The sequence below is a fragment of the Monopterus albus genome, unplaced genomic scaffold (assembly GCF_001952655.1).
Source record: "Monopterus albus unplaced genomic scaffold, M_albus_1.0 scaffold8.1, whole genome shotgun sequence".
NCBI lineage: Eukaryota > Metazoa > Chordata > Actinopteri > Synbranchiformes > Synbranchidae > Monopterus > Monopterus albus.
The window spans coordinates 2,771,499-2,790,168 of NW_018127888.1; the positions used below are offsets into that span (position 1 = coordinate 2,771,499).

At 41.0% G+C, this 18,670-nt stretch overlaps 2 protein-coding genes across 5 annotated transcripts in view; one reads left to right on the top strand and one right to left on the bottom strand.

The window, feature by feature from the left end:
* Positions 1-78: 78 nt before the first annotated feature.
* The window catches only part of farsb (phenylalanyl-tRNA synthetase subunit beta), a 26,083-nt gene continuing 7,491 nt past the window's right edge, over positions 79-18,670 (bottom strand). Inside the window, exons 2-19 of one of the 2 annotated variants that reach the window (XM_020585700.1) lie at positions 11,032-11,163; positions 10,562-10,617; positions 10,195-10,349; positions 9,908-9,980; positions 9,672-9,787; positions 9,091-9,241; positions 8,900-9,008; positions 8,537-8,607; positions 8,396-8,457; positions 7,869-7,920; positions 7,711-7,772; positions 7,068-7,275; positions 6,886-6,966; positions 6,698-6,790; positions 5,742-5,859; positions 4,675-4,827; positions 729-856; positions 227-315 (exon numbers count right to left, since the gene is read on the bottom strand). In XM_020585700.1, the coding sequence (XP_020441356.1) occupies positions 777-856; positions 4,675-4,827; positions 5,742-5,859; positions 6,698-6,790; positions 6,886-6,966; positions 7,068-7,275; positions 7,711-7,772; positions 7,869-7,920; positions 8,396-8,457; positions 8,537-8,607; positions 8,900-9,008; positions 9,091-9,241; positions 9,672-9,787; positions 9,908-9,980; positions 10,195-10,349; positions 10,562-10,617; positions 11,032-11,089 (1,698 nt within the window). In that variant the 5' untranslated portion in view covers positions 11,090-11,163 and the 3' untranslated portion in view covers positions 227-315; positions 729-776. Of the gene's footprint in view, positions 316-728; positions 857-4,674; positions 4,828-5,741; positions 5,860-6,697; positions 6,791-6,885; positions 6,967-7,067; positions 7,276-7,710; positions 7,773-7,868; positions 7,921-8,395; positions 8,458-8,536; positions 8,608-8,899; positions 9,009-9,090; positions 9,242-9,671; positions 9,788-9,907; positions 9,981-10,194; positions 10,350-10,561; positions 10,618-11,031; positions 11,164-18,670 lie in introns of both variants that reach the window. The other variant, XM_020585708.1, reaches the window with a different exon arrangement.
* acsl3a (acyl-CoA synthetase long chain family member 3a) overlaps positions 12,912-18,670 on the top strand; it is a 28,814-nt gene continuing 23,055 nt past the window's right edge. For all 3 annotated transcript variants that reach the window (XM_020585645.1, XM_020585652.1, XM_020585662.1), the window contains exon 1: positions 12,912-13,072. The gene's annotated coding sequence lies outside the window, so the exon portion shown is untranslated. The remainder of the gene's footprint in view (positions 13,073-18,670) is intronic.

The following is an 18,670-nucleotide window of genomic DNA, read 5'->3' on the forward strand; positions in this document are numbered from 1 at the left end:
TCCCGCTGGAAGGACTTGATGTGGTTGTACCAGCGTAGGAGATGGCAGAAGGTCGGTGAGGGAGCAGAAGAGATGGCATCAAACACTGCGGCATCAGCTTGGGACGCTGCAAAGCCCTCCATGTAGCTTTTGTCTGCCAGAAAATCATTGAGTGCTTTAAGACCAGCAGGGGTGCTCATGTCACCAAACACAGTTTTTGTATAAGCAGGGCAGGAGGCCGGAGCCTGCCAGGATTCGTCTTGCATGGGGTACTGGTGCTTGACGACTTCCTGCACAGGGACTTCATGTGTAAGGGGGGTTTCAGCAGTGTGGCCACTGGAAGAATGAAGGCAACAAAGCAACAGGTAATAAGTCACTGAGTTTAATTACCATGCACTTACCCCAAGGCACCTAAATAACCTAAATTAAGACCAGACATGCAAGTACAAACCCACCCGAAGATGCAAACCATTCACGTCACAAACACAATGGAGTCTTGTTACATTTTAATTCTTCTTCTGACATAAACAGCCTTGTTAGTGAAATAGAAAACACAATGGCTTCACATCATGATGCTGCAAAGACTGGTGACCAGCTAAGCCAAGAAACTGCTTTATAAACCAAACACCCATTATCTTTTTAATTAATTTCAAGCCTTGTAAACATAGACGGTTTCCGTTTTGGTCTGAAAATAAAAACTGGCCTGTATTTTCTGGGTAGGGGTTTAAGATTTAGGAAAGTGAAATCACAGGAATGGCTCGATGTCCATCTCTAAGGCAGAGCAGGGCATGGTCAGCTCAAAGCGGCTGATTACATCTGGGGGGAGGACTCCGAGATGCCCTGATCTCTGCGCAGCGACCGGGGAAAAAGGTGTTATCTAAGAGAGAAAAAAGGAAAAATATATTAAAAATTAATCTTGGCTTTATGTGAGAAGACAGTTTCAAGTGGATTTTGGCCTCACTTTCTCCTGACAGGCTTATATGGTTTAGCAGACAGCAGTGATATTGACTTGTCCCAGATTTCAGCAACACTTCACATCCTCGTGTAATATTAGGATTCGTTCAAAACTGTAATTTACACCTCCACTAGCTCGCTTGCAATGTGTTCTGACAAACTATTTTTGACCAGTGTGTTACTATCTAACATGCCATCTGTTTGATCTCAGTCTTTCTTGGATCATGATTCTGCCACTTCACATAGTTGCTACATGTGCACTTGAGATGTATTTACACATTACGTTTTCTTCTATTAAGCACCGATGACATCCTTGGTGTCAAGCGCTCAGCTGAAGTGTTGTTTTGTCACAAAGCTCATGAGTTGATCACACGGTGGGGGTGATACTGTGCCGCCTTTCTTGTTCTTTGACTTTCTCCTGATAGTGGCTTTTTCACCCACATCGATGATCAACGATCAGCTCGACATCTACTATTCCAGAAACTAAATGGAATTACTTCCTGTGCGCCAGATAACCTGTCCAAATAAAGTCACTTCAAAAGTGGAAACTCTTTGGACTGTTTTCTAAACTAGATTCCTATTGTTCAATGGCAACCACCGACACCAAAATGAACACTGTGTCAAAATGTCACAGGTATACTAGAACTGGGTTTTCCATCTCGGCCACCGTTCTCACAAATCTGATGGTCCGGTATGTACGCAGAAATACTCTCATCAGCGTTTGTTCAAAAACACGGACATGCAAACATAAAGACGGACTAGTCAGATATTTAACAAGATACAGGGGTTGCTATGACAACATCCCCGCATGCAGAGACATGGGCATTCTCCCACAGTGCACTGCTTCTTCCCACGCTGCCTTGTTAATGGGTTCCACTCACTCATCACAATGGATGAAGGCTTACAAAACACATGGACTGTACTTTCCAACGTGTGTGTGTGCGCAGGGAAATTCTGCCATTTATTTCAGTTGCCTGTTTTGTTTCTGCGAGGTGTATTAAATGGGTGGAATGTGTTGGTGTTGGTTCACACGTCATCTACTTATAATAAGAGCGGGATGCCATGGCAACTATATAAATAGGTACATCTTAAATAACCAGTCAGTCAATGAAAATCCTACACTTGAGCCAGGTCACTTTACACCCACTTGCCTCCAACCTCCAGCAGAGACTTCAGTGGAAGGGAGATTTGGATCGCATCAGATAACCACTATAACTGGCTGATATTTGCAAGAAGACTTGGTACCATTTCAGTGAACAGAAATTTGACACAGGTCCTCACTGGATTCAGAACAGAAACAAATGCTTCACCCTGTGTAAAGGGACGGCTGATGCACACACAAAGCGGCTTTGAAGGATAATCAGTATGAGGTTTGATGTTTAGTTTTAGATCTGTAATGACCTGAATGCTGTTTCTAAGGCTTTTCCACCCTGACCAGGCTATAACAAGCAATTATTTTCATTGTCCATTAATCGCCTATTATTATTATTCTCACTTAATTGTCTATAAAATATAGCAAATTATTAAAAACACTTGTTAGTAGGAGCTTTTATATGGAGCCTTTAGCCGGAATCAGATTTTCACCCCAGGAGTTGGTAGGGACCAAAAACAGGGCTAAAAGAGTGAATATTGGACTTGTGTTCACTGGCCGGCCTCAAAATGAACAGCGGTGTTTCTCTAACAACATGTAACAACTAACGTAATAACTATAAGGTGACATTTCAGCTTCCACTGAACTCAAGTGGCCAAAAGAACCAGTCATTGCAGATAAATAAATGCACCAGCAAAACAAAGCCTCAATCCCAAAGCACCAGTAGCAACCTTCTGAGAACACATCTACACCAAATACTGAACAACAAAATAAGGAGTCACATGAATAAGTTATAAGGACCAAGACCTTAAATTGGACACAGCTGTTAAGTGAAACAAGTGCATCTGTCTCTCACGTAGTTTCCTCCTTCAGTAGTGATTCCCCCATCCCCCACGGAGTGGAGGAAACTCAGCTGACATGTATTCCCTTAGCCACACACTGTGTGGACTCATAGAGAGTCAGTTGCAGCTCTGCATCCTCGGGGTGTGTGTCTGTGTCAGGTGAGCTCTTAGACTGGGTCATGACCTTGTAATGGGGTTAAGGACACTGATGTATTCAGTAGGGGGATTAGACTAATGGTGCAAAATATGTGGAAAAAGGTAGCAGATGAGATAGACTGAGTGTGTGTGTGTGTGTGTGTGTGTGTGTGTGTCTCCAGAGTGTGCATTAGAACATGCTGTGAGAGCATGTTCATTTCAGCTCCCTTTTAAGTGTGTGTGCACACCTATCAGATGGACAGTCTGAGCACCCGTGGGTGAGTGTTGTATGTGCCAGTCTGTCTCGCTGCTCAGTGACTCCCATGCACTCTCCCACACTCCAGACTTTACACATACCCTTTCTTGCTTACGCCTCCAGCCATTGCTGTTGCTCTCCTGTCACCCCCCTCCTCTTTTCTGCACTCTAGTCTTATCTCATCCCTTCTTCCACTGCTCTATGCACGTTTACCCTTTCCTCTCATTCACTGATACTTGAGCCCATTGATTTGCAGTCTGAACCAGCCTGCAGAATAGATACCCTGCAGTTTGACCTTGGAGCATGCATGCCAAGGAGAGAAGGGGAAAAAACACATGGGTGGATGGGATAGGGTTGAGAGAGGAGGACTAAAAGAGGAAGGTGTAAGTCAGAAGTATAAAACTCATATGATATGTGCAAGTCTCTGGAAAAATGGGCGCTAACATGCATGCAGATTGACCTGTGCGGCCCTTCATGTCGAACCGTTCAGATTGCTAATCTCAGAGGAACAGGTCAGCTGCATCAGACAGATGAAACCTCTTTGAGTCATACTTCTATATGTAATTTAAACACTTCATTGTAAGCATTACCGTGCCAGTCACATATCACCGCCAGTTAATGAAAAATAAAATTAACTCGGGCTCTACAGTTTACAGGGTGGATGTTCTCCACTGAGAGTAAAACAACCTTGCAGAAAAAAAAAGCTCATGAAAAGACAAGCTTGTGTTGATGCAACAGGACTGATCTAATCATGATTTAAGAGAGAAAACATTTGAAAATGTGCACTCTTGCTCAGATGCATTTCATCATCCGAGACCCCGTGAAGTTGTTTGACATACATGGAACCACGAGTTAGTCTCATTTTCTTCTTATATAGTATATGAAACAGAAAATATCTTCTCTCTTGTACTTACATTTAATTCTTTGTCTCTCCCCTCTGTAGATCTAAATCTAAACTGCCCACCCATGTTGTGTTATTTTTAAATTGAAGCAGAATTGTGCATGTAACTGCCATGGAAACTGGGCCCCCTCAACAAAACAGGGTACATGATGTCCTGGGAACAAACAACAACGCACACTGGTGCTCATCATACAGTGGATTTACGTGATCTCAACGAACCTTTTAACCTCATGTGACCCCGTTTTATTTACTCATCAGCTTGCAGATAAACATGTTCTTAAAATCTGACACTGGGATTTTTTTCTTCTCTGAATAAATCCAGTCTTAAGTACTGTAGACTCCTATAGATCTGGTTGATTTAAATAAATGTACCAGCAAACCAAAGCATCAGTAGCAACCTTCTGTGAATACATCTACACCAAATACTGAACAACAACAAGAGGAGTCACATGAATAGGTTACATGGACCAAGACCTTAAATTGGACGCAGCTGCCAAACTCTCTGCAGACTTCTTACCGTCTGCAGCCTGGATGTGGTAGCCATCTCCACGGGCGGACTTCACCTCCAGCAGCTGCATGGTTCGATCCAGCAGGCCATGGATCACTTCGAAGCCTGGACTTTTGTTGTAGTAAATGGCACAGAAACGCCGGCTGTTCCTCGCCCCGACATCTGGTTGGTGGGTTGAGGATATGGGTTAGCATGAGGAACATTGAGAACAGGGCTATGTAATCTACTGACACTTAAAATTAATATTGGGTTATTATGATAAGTGTCAGTGTCACTGGACACTATCGACTTCTACACAAGCGTATTTTGTAGGGTGTAATTCCTAGTACAGTACGGTTGATTCAGAAAGTATTCAGACCCTTTCAAGTTTTCCACATTTTATGTTTCAGAGTCATCTTAAAATGGATTCAATTAAATCTTCCTCATCAATCTACACAAAATACTCCATGGTGATAAAGCAAAAACAGGTTTTGAGTATTTTGAAAATGTATTAAAAATAAAAGACTGACATATCTCATTTAGGTAAGTTTTCAGACCTTTTGTTATGACACTTCCAATTGAGCTCTGGTGCATCCTGCTCCTATCAATTGTCATTGAGATGCTTCTACAGCTTGATTAGAGGCCACCTGTGTGTAATTTAATGCATTGGATGTAATTAGTAAAAGCACACAGCTGTCTATATAAAGGTCTCACAGTTGGTGGTGTATGTCAAAGTGAAAACAAAGACATGAGGTCAAGAGAACTGGCCGCAGAGCTGCGAGACAGGATTGTGTCTAGCCGGGATCTGGGGAAGGATACCAGACTATTTCTGCAGCATTGAAAGTGCCCAAGAGCACAGTAGCCTCCACTGTTCACAAATGGAAGAGATCTGGAACCACCACCAGTCTTCATAAATCTGGTCACCCAGCCAGACTGAGTAATCAGGGACAAAGGGCCTTGGTCATACAAGTGACCAAGAACCCAAAGGTCGCTATGAATGAGATCCAGAGTTCCTTTCTGGAGATGTTTTCCACAAATGTGCTTATATATTAAGACTCAGTGATTTTCTCCAACACTTCAAACATCCAGTCGCTCACCTTTGGTCTCATCCTTCAGCACTACATCAGATATCTCAAACAGTTTGAGGGGCAGGGGCATCTTTCTGTTGGCAGCGATAGTTTTCAGCAGGCCTGGCAGCAAGGTGGTGCGCGCCACCTGGTGGAGAAAAACAGCAGTTCAGTGGGAAACCTCGCTATAGTGTGTTAGAAAGAAGGAGCGCGCCCTCTTCTGGACAAATAGCACTATAACCAGTGAGAGTGGGGGAACAAATCAGTTGGTTTCTGCCAAGGTTTTGAATTCCACATCATGGCATAAATTGATTAATCACAAATTGACCTGACTTCAAATTAGTCTTTTTCTTTACCACATTCATTTTTTATTTCGTGTTTGAATGAAAAATCTTTACTTGGGAAAACATTGATAACAGAGAAGCTTCATTTACAAATGTTCCTAATTCTTTGTCAACATTTTTATATGTATTTGATGAAAACATTTTATTTTCAACATTCAAATGACTTTCCCTGGACATTATCTGCAGAGAATACAAATTTGCTCTTTGGCTCTAAAAATATTTTCTCTTCAGTATTAATGTAGCAGTGTAGTGTCCATTCGGCACACAGAATATAATAGAACACTACCCCTGTAGGCTCAGTATGAATTACACATATTACACTTTTTGTATCTTATTACAAAAGAAAAAAAGAATAAGAAAAGATATACATGTGCTTTTGGACCAGTGTGAGCCTTTGTTTCACACACTGGTCCAAAAAAGACACTGAATAATTATCCTGATGTCATCAGAAGCTCAACAGAAAATGAAGTGTTTGATGCATTTGTTGGTTGTGCGTTTCACTAATAGGTAGAAAATAAACCCTTTTGTTTTCAGGGAAATTATGCTTTAAAGCTTAACAATGTTTAGCAATTTTCTTGTTACAAGTGACGTTCAAGGCATTAACAGTACTGCTTTACATGTACATGTGACAGTCTATGGTACCTGGAACTCAGCAGTCTTGGGGTTGGAGATGTGAACTGCCCTGGTTTCTGAGATCTTCTTCCCAAGCTTGTCTGCTATATCTTCTTGAGAACACTACAGGAAGAGAGGGGAACACGTACCTTTGAGCATTTTTGAGGAACAAGCAAGCAAAGTGTTTGTATTTGTGAGTCTTTGTGTCTCTCTCTTACCAAGGCAAAGTTGAGGGCTTCTGTGAATCCAGCAGCTGCCAGGTCTTGCCTCAACAGCTCTGTCAGTTTATTCAGTGGGAACTGAGAACATATAACACAAATACACAATCTATTTGATGAGATACAATGATTTCTGGTTACACATGCATCAAACATGCACACACAGATGCAGACACAAGTACCTGGTTAGCCACGGTGTACGTGTGTGGTGTGGTGCGAATTATGTTGTTGAAACCGTAGGCGATGGCAGCGTCCTCCATGATGTCACAAGCATGAATAACGTCGGAGCGTGTGGGTGGGATCTCAACCTCGATCTCATCGCCAACACCAGTAGCCCGGGAGCGCAGGCACATCCTGGTGAGCAGCTGGGCGATTTTCTCAGTCGACTCACTGTCAGGAGGAAAACACAAACAGCTATTTATTAAAAGGTGTGATTTCTCAAATTTTTGTGGACACGCTGACACCAAGCAACTGTGGAGCAGGTAGTGCTTTTCCAAATAAGAACAACTCATATGAACAGATTTGTTCCTAGCTAGCAAAATAAAATTCACAAGTACTCTACTAAAAGGTGTTTCTAATATTTTGCTGTCCTCATGTAAAGTAGGAACATTATAACAAAGAGGATTTGTTGCATAGCCACTGTAATAGACTGTGACAGACAGTATAGTTGTACTCAACCAGCAAGTCAATGAATAAGACATGTTGATGTTAAACTTGTGACAAAGGAAAAGTGGTTTACATTATAACAGACATTCACCAGCAGGTTCTGTCCACATCTCTATGTGGTGCCTTGAATATTTTATTGAATAGGACCAAATAACTTACTTGATGCCGACTTTTCGGTTGATGAACTCACTGGACAGCTTCTCCTTCCTGTAGGCCAGCTCCTGAAGTGCAAACCAGGGAACAACAGTAGAGGTTTAGGAGACAGAAGAATTTCATGTGACATTAAACGTAAAAGATGGTTGAAATAAATACAGTACTGGGTATATGCAGGCCTTGCCGTCGGGGTACACCACCTCAGCCTCCTCTACCCTGAAAGAGCAACAGAGAGATACAATTATCACCTTAACTATAGTACTGTTGTCCTCCATTATTGTTGATTCCACCCAGCTAATGCTGGACATGTTATTATATCTAATCCATGACTGGCACTACTATGGGACAAAGCATTCACTGGGAGATGGTGGTGACCACACCCTAACGGTGTCAAAGCAGGGTCATGTACAAGTACATTTAAAAGCAAATGAGCAAATCTTTGAATCTGGAAGATGTATTACAGTGCAGCAAAAATGCTTTACAGAAGTCCAGTAAATGCATTTGACTTCACTATGTAGGTTGTACCCAAAATAACTTCAAATTCTCAAACCACAGAGACAATCATTTTGTGATTTTGTGGCATGAAATTTTTTTTAAATCTTTCATAATAATTAGAGAATTTCATTATGTTCCACCTTAAAATACTGACATACAATCCCTGTACTGTGACTAAGACAGGTGTGTGACTTACGTGAAAGGCTGCAAGCAATACTCGCTGAACATGGTCACCATCATATCCAAGACGATCTTTGCCTGGAGGGACACGGTCAACTTTAAGTCAGTTTCTCATGAGTGATAAAAACTAATTTATCTGTTCTCCTTTCAGTTGTACCTTGTTCAAATCTGTGGCCGTGCACTCAATGAAAACATTCCTTGTCTTTAGGGTGATTTTTGAATGGTCCCCTAGAAAACAGGAAGGACTGTTTAGCATTTACAAGACAAAGAATTTTATCTTAAAAATATCTTACAAGGCTTTTTTCCCTTTAACTTTAGCTCTATATATTCATGATCTTGTAATGCTACTTTGCTGATGGCATTTTGTTTGTATGAACCTTTTATTAACCTTTGTTTTTAAGATAATATAAATTACCTTATTTTTTGTGAACTGGTGTGTCGTGTATTTGTTGCTTAGAATCTAACATTCCTAGACATAAACTGTTGTAATTCCACATTCAGAGACAGAAACAGGACTCACCATTGATGATAGGAGGCATGGACAGGACAATCCCATTGCTGTCATAGATGACTGGGTAGACAGGTTTGTCCTCAATAATATGAAGGTAATGCCTCAAGTGGCTGTCTGTCTGTATGAACCAGGACAACAACACTGGGTTAGCAAAAATCAAGATGCTGGTCTGATCAACATCCAGTCAGTCAGCTCAGTACCTTGTAGAGGCTCATGAGCTGGGTGGCAGTGAACTCCTGGCTCTGGTTCAGTGGTTTGAAGCTGATATCTCCAGGAGGTTTGGCTGTGTATGTGAAAGGACCAGAGATGGTGTCCAGGTCATGCGTCCCGATTGCCACCAGACTCCTCTTCCTGTACAAAATACATGTATTTGTTGAATACAGTGAGTTGTCTTAACAACAACTCCCTTAAAAATGATCATAGCCATGTGTTTTTGCCACGGTGTGAAAACCAACTCAAGATTTGGTCTGACACTGACTATGTGTGGTGAACAGTGCACATACTCTACTTTTACATGCTGTTGCTACTTAATTAGATGCACCAGCATGGAAACAAGTGCTAGACGTAGTGGCTGAACCATGTCAGATAGAGCCACACTGTTGGGATTTTCACTGAAGCATCAGTAAAGTATCAGTAATAAAACAAAATATGAAAAATAAGAGATTACACAAATAATAAGAACCACATTTTCTGGAGTTGTTTTCAAATAACATCAATTAAAAGAAGGTGACAGAAGATATTTCGGGGATGCAGGTTTACTCAGTGTTTGAGCTGATCAGACCTGCAGACGTTTTGGTGGAGTTTCTCCTGCAGTTCGATGAAGCTGTCATAGCGTTCCTGTGTGAAGGTGATGTTTCTCAACACTGCTGCAACTGCATGGCGTCGGACTGCTTCTGTCTGTACAGAGCAAAGTAATTAACTAACTACTTCACATTTTAAAGCACATATTTTGATCAGTGATGCTCCAGACTGCAAACTATTTGTTTGCTAATATACATCACGAATGTTTCCACCCACCTCTTTAGTGATTATCAGCTTTTGAGACTCCCCGCTCACAGGTCTAACACGTCTGTAGCGGGGTGCCTCAAGCCTGCAATGAAAAATACAATGTCTGTAGCAACAGTGAAGCTATGCGTTTATCTGTCTCACATTTTCATGTGCTGTTATGCTTCTGTGGAGTGTTAGCACTCAATATTACTGGCTAGACTTTACAAAGAACTTTACACTCAAACAGAGGCAAAAGAGCAGGGATGTTGTCCATATAAAGCTAATATAGCCCTTCCACAAAGCAGGACGGTACTTACTTATTCTTAAAGACCTGCAGTCCACGGGCCAGCCCCTCCAGACACAGCAGGTCATAGCGGTTAGCTGGTACATCAATCTTGTACAGGATGACATCAGATGCTCCTGCTGCCTTGGAATCACCCTGCTCTCTGCTGATTATCTCCTTCTCTGAGGTCTGTAACGAAGGTAGCGCAGAGGGATGTCTAAATGTCACAGTTCACACATAAAAACTGAAGAATAGAACAGAAAAAACCTTTTTGACAAACAAACACGGGTATTATTTCATTGCTTTCCTGCTATGACAAGTCGTAATGTGTACCATAATAAAACTCTAATCACTTATAAGGAAACACTGCGGGTTGCTCTCATTTCAAGTCATTTACTCACAATTTCATCCAGCTCCAGCCCATATTCAAAGCACAACTCGTCAAACTCCTCATCAGCTAAAACAAAAAACAGTCACTATTAAAAACAACTTTATACACTGTTATGTACTCGCTAGCTATCACATGCCCATTGTTGTTCCTGAACAGTTTCAATTTTAATGACAAGAGCCGGGGGAAATGATGCAATCACGGTGATATTCAAAATGCAGTTACTAAAACTACTTTCTTATCACCACAAAACCCGGCAGAAACACGCAGTTATAAAGATTAGTATCTGGCACAATTATCCCATAATTGTTTTACGTTTTCATTCAAAGCAGGTACAATTAAAACTGATCCAATTAGACGTTGTGAGCAGCTGCTGCGGTGCTAAATGAGTTCGCACAATACTGACTTTGTCTTTAAGAACCAAAAGAACATCTGATAAACTTATGCACTACTCGAAAAAAAAAAGTTTACAAAATCACTTACTGTATGCTCTGCCCAAAGCTTTAAAAAGAAGTTCCCTTCTTACTCCAACAGTCGGCATGTTGGCAGCTAATCCTCGCCAGCACACAATGAAAAAGGACCCCACCAGCCGGTTGTAGCTGCCCGAGACTGTGCCTGAGCAAAAAAAGATTCTATAAACACTGCATCCACAAATAATTCAAATAGCTGACTTTGGGCGAGGGATGGGGTCCACCCTGGACATGTCGCCAGTCTATCACAGAAAATGTTTTGATACTTTATTCATAATACATGACAGATACTGGAGAATGAAGACATTCCAGATATTATATTAATGGGCAGGTATGTTGAACGCAAGAGAAATTTGACTCCGATACAGTGGCTCTGTATGAGAGAACAAGAAAAAGAATGTGCAAACTCTGTGTGTAGATGTTACATGAGATAAACTGTATCCCCTCTGATTCGAACACACTTTTAACATAATCATCATTATGCATGTATAATGTATCCTGTGTCCTGGCATGCAATCGGTGTTACCAGTTCAAATCCACATGTTTTCCTGGAAAATCTGGATGACACATGTACACTTTATCACGTTTGAAAGCAGAAACATATCAACTAGTAGAACTAATGCGGAAGGTGCTATTTCAAATAGGCACTTGGTATCATGGGCGTTTGCATTAAAATGATGCAAGTGTTTAGATGTTTGGGTACCCCAGCATTGCAGGTCCATATATGTGGCTGATTGGGGGCACTCTATCTGGGTCAACTCCGACACTTCTAAGTATGCAACAAACCAAGATACTAAGACTACATAACAATAGTGTGGATGCTCACTCAGCATGCACACAATAACTAGCGTTTTTTTTGGTTATGCACTGTTAGGTATTTTTAGTCAGATAGAAATGGGATAGATACTTTATGTATTAGAAATGTTTAGTGGAGATAGGATGTCTAGTTAGACTGTTAAATGCTTAGTCATGCTTATGAGTTTCTACAGGGTACATCTGGTCAAGGATAACTAGAGAGAAGAGCTGATGACTGTCAGCAGACAGGATGTTTAATATTATTATTATGACGTGTATAACTGTAGCCTTAGCCATAATATGTTCTTATGTTCAGTCACGACATGTTACTAGAGGTCGTGAGAATGCTTTTAGCTACACACCACTTAACCAACAGACACACACACACGCACATTGATTTGATTTATGTTTTGACTACTGCTATGACCAGCTGCAAAGCTGGCACCAGAGACGTCTCGGTTGACGTTTCTGTGTAGTATGGGGCTAGCCCAACCGAGGGGATATAATGTACAGGCCTGGTGGGTTCAGGGTCTTTCATCTTACATCTGCCTGCGTGCAGGATGGAGGTGCAAGATACCTGAGCGTGTAATGTTAATTTTACCTGTGATCCTTTGAATAAATCAGCACTGTTTTGAAGTTACTTGGACTGTCTCATCTCTCAGAGTTAGCAATGGTAAGAAGAACCAAATAGTCCAGCAGCACAATAGAGGTAGTGGGTGTCATGGTGTATTCTGTAAAATGTGACTTTGTGCATTGTCATTGTGAACTTCATCCCTTCTCACCAGTGCAGCATAATGTCACCATATACTTAAATTTATATCACAATCACACGTACATTTAAATGCACAGAATGGTGCTGCAACCATGGCTTAATGCCCCAGTTAATGTGGGCCTAGTCTGGATCTCACCCTTAGGACACACCATTAACTGTGAGGGCGACTCCAACTCCAGCTCTAGCTCTTTCTTACTGACCGTCAGTTACCCCTGCAGTCACCTAGAGCCCGCCTTACATGTGGCCCCGCCCCTAGCACGCGCCACCCGCAGAAGTCCAATCATAGCGGAGTGAATGCACCCCCACCCCTACGCCCCGCCCCACACCCAGCACAGCGCGCGAGGTGTTACTTCCGGACTGAGACTGCAGAGCGTAATATTAAATAAGGTTAATGTGCTTACACAGAGTCTGAGCACAGCAAGATTAAAAGTCGGTTCTCCGCTGCTGTTGCGTGAATAAACTGACATCCGGGTGGAAACATTCGCCGGTAAGTCCCCTCGATGTTTAGGTGGTTTTGTAATGCGTGTCTATATCCAGATGCGCGGGATGCCGCTGTTGTCAAGTTACCTAAGATAGGCAGAGACAACATTAAAAGTAACGCACTTTATTGTTTATGTTTGGTGTTTTTAGACATTACTTGGCAATTGCCTTCCATGGCCAGCGCCTTAAACATTGTTTTGCGAGCAGTGCTAATTAAATTGAATGATGCTGATGAAATTGCTGTAGTTAAAAAAATGTCACAACACGCTTTAAGTATTTTATTATGAAATTCTCAACCGGAAGCTGCCTTGCCATAATGGCCTGCCTCACGTTCTTGGATGCTGTAGCTTAAACATCTGTGGCTCACTGCGATACCACTGTACTTTAAACATCTTACTGTGTTATGTGTCTTCTGTTCTTATTATTCTCTCTCTTTATTAAGTTTCAGTAAGTAACGTTTCCTATGGCCAAATGGTTTCTGGTAGGCTATGTCTGCACAAGCTACCATATGCTTTGCTTTGAGCATATTTTTTACATGGAAACATCACCACTCTTTTGCATATTAATTCAAGTAGATACATTTGTGCAGTAATAAAATACAGGCAAGTGGGACATGTTGTACAATGACAACATGTGCTTTTGTCAAAAACCAGGCCTGAAAATCGGTATCCTCTCACAACAGTCCTGACTCTTTTACAACCTCAAACTGCTTCCCACTTTTAGGATCTGTTTACACAGCTGAAGTGAACTGGCCTGTGACAACGGTTATGAAGTCCATTAGAGCACTCCTGTACCTACAGAGATGCTATTGTCTTGTGGTGGTGATCTGATGTGATAAAAAAAAAAAAAACACAGACACACAGTCCTTCTCCCTGAAAGTAATATTTCTCATACATTCAAGTGAGGAGGGCACAAATCAACATTAATAGGGTTTTATAAAACATACCTTAAGTAAATGTTTTTAATAACTCAGTCTGCTACTTAACATATGCATTTCTTACTGTACTTCTAACAAAGACACCTACTAAATCAGATGCAGTAAAAGGTTTTACAGCTCAGATCCAACTCATAAGCATTAAGTGCAGAAAGAAATACTGTATGTTGGTGGCCTGACATAAAAGCAGAGAAAAGCTGTAGTCACATCCACATGATCCAACCCAGTTCACTCTCATTGAAATCACACTTAAAGCCTTTGATTGTGTTTACAATTTGAAGTACACTTGTGAACAAAACTGCACCCACATATACAAACACACCACATACATCTATTTGTTGTCTTGACACACACAGTCTGACCCCTGGGACCGAGTCGTGTGTTGGTGCGTCATTTCACCACAATAGCAAAGTTTCTCCAACACTTCAGCTGGCCTGATTAGTTGAGTGGGTGAAAGGACGATGACGCTGGCCCACAAAAGACTTCATTCACACGATCTATTGAGGAAGCAATGACCCCCCGACCCCCCCCCCCCCCCACCCCCCCCCACCCCCAACACACCCTCCCCACACACACACTCACACACACACCTGCTCACTCCACCACTATGTAGACCATGCCACAATATTACACTGTTAATCCAGGCTGCCTGTAAATTGCCTGTTTGTTACATAAAGCCACTCATTTGAGTAACTGCTAGTCTGCTATTTAACTAACTGCTATTTCCGCTAATTGTTTCTGGCCACTATAGGTAGAAAATTAGAGTCAGGTTTTTTTGTGTGTTACTGTGGTGTAAATTAGGATTTTGACCTTTTGCACAGTTGGAGAGGAGTTGGCCTTGTTAGTCAGGTTTGAAAAGCCTTAGCCTGCTTATCTAATTAATCAGGTGGTTGGATGTTTTTGCAGATTGCTAAATGGCTAATCAGGGCTGAAAGTGATGTTTATTTGTTGTGGTTAACAGTCTACTCACCAAGGTGCATGTTTATGGTAGAGCAGTTGGGATCTGGATCTGCATAAATGCCTTTTATGTAAATTTTTATAAAGAATGTGACAGTCTCTTGTAATTTTATGAAGTTATAGCGGTCACCTTCCCTGTATAACGACATCACCTTATCACTCTGCCTTTGTGCAGTCTTACTAGTGGTGCCTGGTACTGCATAGAATAGCACTCCCCACTCTTATGTTGTATTGTTTCTGGTAGTGCTGAAATAATTTTTATAATTCCAGGTCCTAAATATGAGATTGTGGTGTTTTTCTCAGTTTTAAATCATTGTAGATTTAATATCTTTTGGTTTTTGACTACTGTATTATGATTGGCATAATTTATTTTCCATTGTTTATAGACTAACCAAAACATTGATCAATGCAAGGTTCATGCAATTTAGCTTTATTGTCATTATAACTGCATGCAGCCAAACATGGTGTTGTCGTTCAAAGACACTAATGTTACAAACTGGGGGTGTGAAGTTTGGAAGATGTGTGCTTACCAGTTCGATTATGGGAAATGTTTGAGTGCTTTGGTAGCTGACATGGAAAAAAATCCTAATGAGAGGGGCTGTTAGTCAAGAAATACAAGTAGGTCAGGTGTGTGTTTTGTGTTTTGCACAAGATGGTTGGAATTAAAATGGTGGGTGTATATTTAAAGCTCTTCTTCCAGCTTAATTTTTCCAGCAGACCCAAAACATCTTCTCATCACTTACACAGAACAGCAGTTAAAGTCTGCAAACATCCTGCTCTGCGAATTCTTTCCCTCTAGTCTGATAATTTGTTTACCCGGGCTGACTCCACTGCAACTTCTATTTCATTGACCTTGACTAGCTGCAAAAAAAAAAAACAAATTACAAGAGAGAGCGAATCTAGCAAGCAAACACTGGATGATAGCATGCAAAAGCATCTGTTCCACCAGGGTGCAGTTTTGGGAAGCTCTGCGTCCTGTGATAAAGGGAGGCAGTCTGGCTGAGTAGCAAGACACCAAACAGAACAACAGCGTTGTAGCGAAAGGAGTCGACATCCCACAGGGAACAGATGGTAGCCTGCATGGGAGAGCACTGCTGGTTAAATATTTGTTTTATTTATAAGTCTCAAAGCGACATTTGGGCGATGAGTGTTTGGGAGGGAGTTGTGTCAGTGTGTGTCAGTGGTCAAGTTTTGGGAGAGGAGAGGATGTGAAGTTTCAGGGAAAGAATATGAGCCTAAATCCAAATATGCATAATGAGTAACAACTGCTGAATGACTGTTTGTATGTGAGCATGCGCACACCATTCTGTCAGGAGACATGTTTTTATAGCTGCACTACTGGAAAGACTCTTGATGGACTGAATAGAAACATCAACATGAATTATCTGACAACAGTACCCTCAAAGGACCTCATGACCCAGAACTCTTTTATATCTTAACAGGTCATGGTGAGGAGGTTCAGCCATCACTGGCGACTCCAACTTTCTCAGCTGTAAGAGAAGCACCTTTGCAGCTGTGCTCAGTAACCATACCCTACACACAAATAATAGTATCATAATAGTCAATAATAATCATAATTTGTGGCTTCTCCAATGGGATGAGGCTTCTAGGGCTGGTAACAAACCAAATGTATTTGAAGTACTCTGTATTATAACTTTGAATAAATTAATTGTCTAAATCCCATATCCCTGCTCCCCTCAAAAAAGCTGGATGTTTGAGCTGTGCTGTACAGAATGATGTGTATCTGCTGAAAATGACTTTCTAGATTTTTCAGTAAGGGAGAAGGACTAGAGGCAATTTTAGGAATTTTTGACTTGTTAATTAAACTCATTTGTTGAAAAAATATGCCAAATGATTCAGAATAGAGTATGTTTATAAGTCTTAAAATCAGTTTGACGGCAACAAAACAACAACCGATTCAATAAATAACTAGATGTTCATACTATTATTATACAGTATTAATAATTTAAAACCATCTCACGTGGAGTAGAACAGGAAGCACCATGCACCAATGTACAAAACAACCTAGCACCAGGTATTGAAAACCATCAAGTCCACAACTTGGCACTGAATGTTTGGATGTATAATCTTGTTTATTTATTCTCTGAACTGAGTCACAGATCTTAAATCACAATTCATAAAATATTCTTAATGCAGCGTCTACTTACTATCTTTTCTAGGGCTTTCATTTGCTCAGTTTTCATGGAGATGGCTCAGTTTGCAGACTCCATCTGTTGATATTTTAAAAAGCTCCTCTGTCAAAGTACTATTTTCTGAAGGGTATTTCAATATCAGGAAGGAATGTCGACAAGCTATTTTACTAGGCAAAATTACTGCATGAATACTTGTATGTAGAGAACATTTAATATTTACTAATAACTAGTTTCTTTGCTAAGTGAAATAGTTTTTTTGAAAACATGTCTTCTCAAAGTAATGCTTCAGAAAACAAACAAGCAAGCAATTATCAGCACCACTGCTGCTATTTTAAATGATACGTACCCTATTGACAATACACCTGTATACAGCCCCAAATCAGAAAAAGATGGGACAGTATATAAAATTTTAATTTAAACAAAGTAGTGATTTGTAAATCATCTGTGTCCTGTATTACATTGAAAACAATACAGCAGCACATTATTTGATGTGACACCTCATGGCCTCCATTCCTTCCAAAAAAGACCTGAAACACTGATTCATCTGACCACAGTACACGTCTCCACTGTGTGATGCTCCATCCCAGATGCCTCTGAGCCCAGAGCAGTCGACTGCACTTCTGGGCGTTGTTGACATAAGGCTTCCTTTTGGCACATTAGAGATTTAAGCTGCATTTATGGATGTAATTGCATATCATACAGCCTGACACAGGTGTGCCAAAGTAATCCTGAGCCCACGTGGTTATATTGCTTAGAGAAGAGTGACGATTGGTGATGCAGTGCTGTCTGAGGGGTCACGGTCATCCAGCTTAGGCTTGTGCCCTTTACATGCTTAAATCACCCCCAGATTCCTTGGATCTTTTAATTATTATGCACCGTAGAGGATGACATATCCAAATCCCTTCCTGTCTTTCTCTGAGAAACACTGTTTTTAAACATTTCAATAACTTTCTCACACATATGTTGGTAAACTGATGGTCCTCGGACAATCTTTGCTACTGAAGGGCTCAGTCTTTCCTGGATGCAAATTTTGTACCAAATCATGATGCATTCACCTGCTGACATCACCTGTTTCAAATGGAGTCATCTTTTCATTGTTTTACTTCATTACTAGCCCTGAAATGCAACTGTCCCAACCCTTTTTTGGAATGTGTTGCAGGCATCAGGATCAGTGTTTATTTTGAACAAAGAATAAAACTGATGAGGTAATCACATCAAATAATGTGCTGCTGTATTGTTTTCAATGTAATACAGGACATACATGTTTTACACATCACTATTTTCAGTTTTGATTTTGATTTCACATACCGTCCCAACCTTTTCTGATTCTGGGTTGTATTTACATAATGATGTAGACTAATTCAACTGAATGCTAGAATAGGCTTGGCATACATAGGTTATGAGAATGAATGAATGAATGAATGAATGAATGAATGAATGAATGAATATGCTGGCGAGCTAAGCTTAGAACTGATGTCTGTTCAGAACTCTGGACAGCTCCCAAACTGCCCACAGCTTCTGTATGTTACAGTCCCCATCAGTGGCGGTTCTACATTGAATT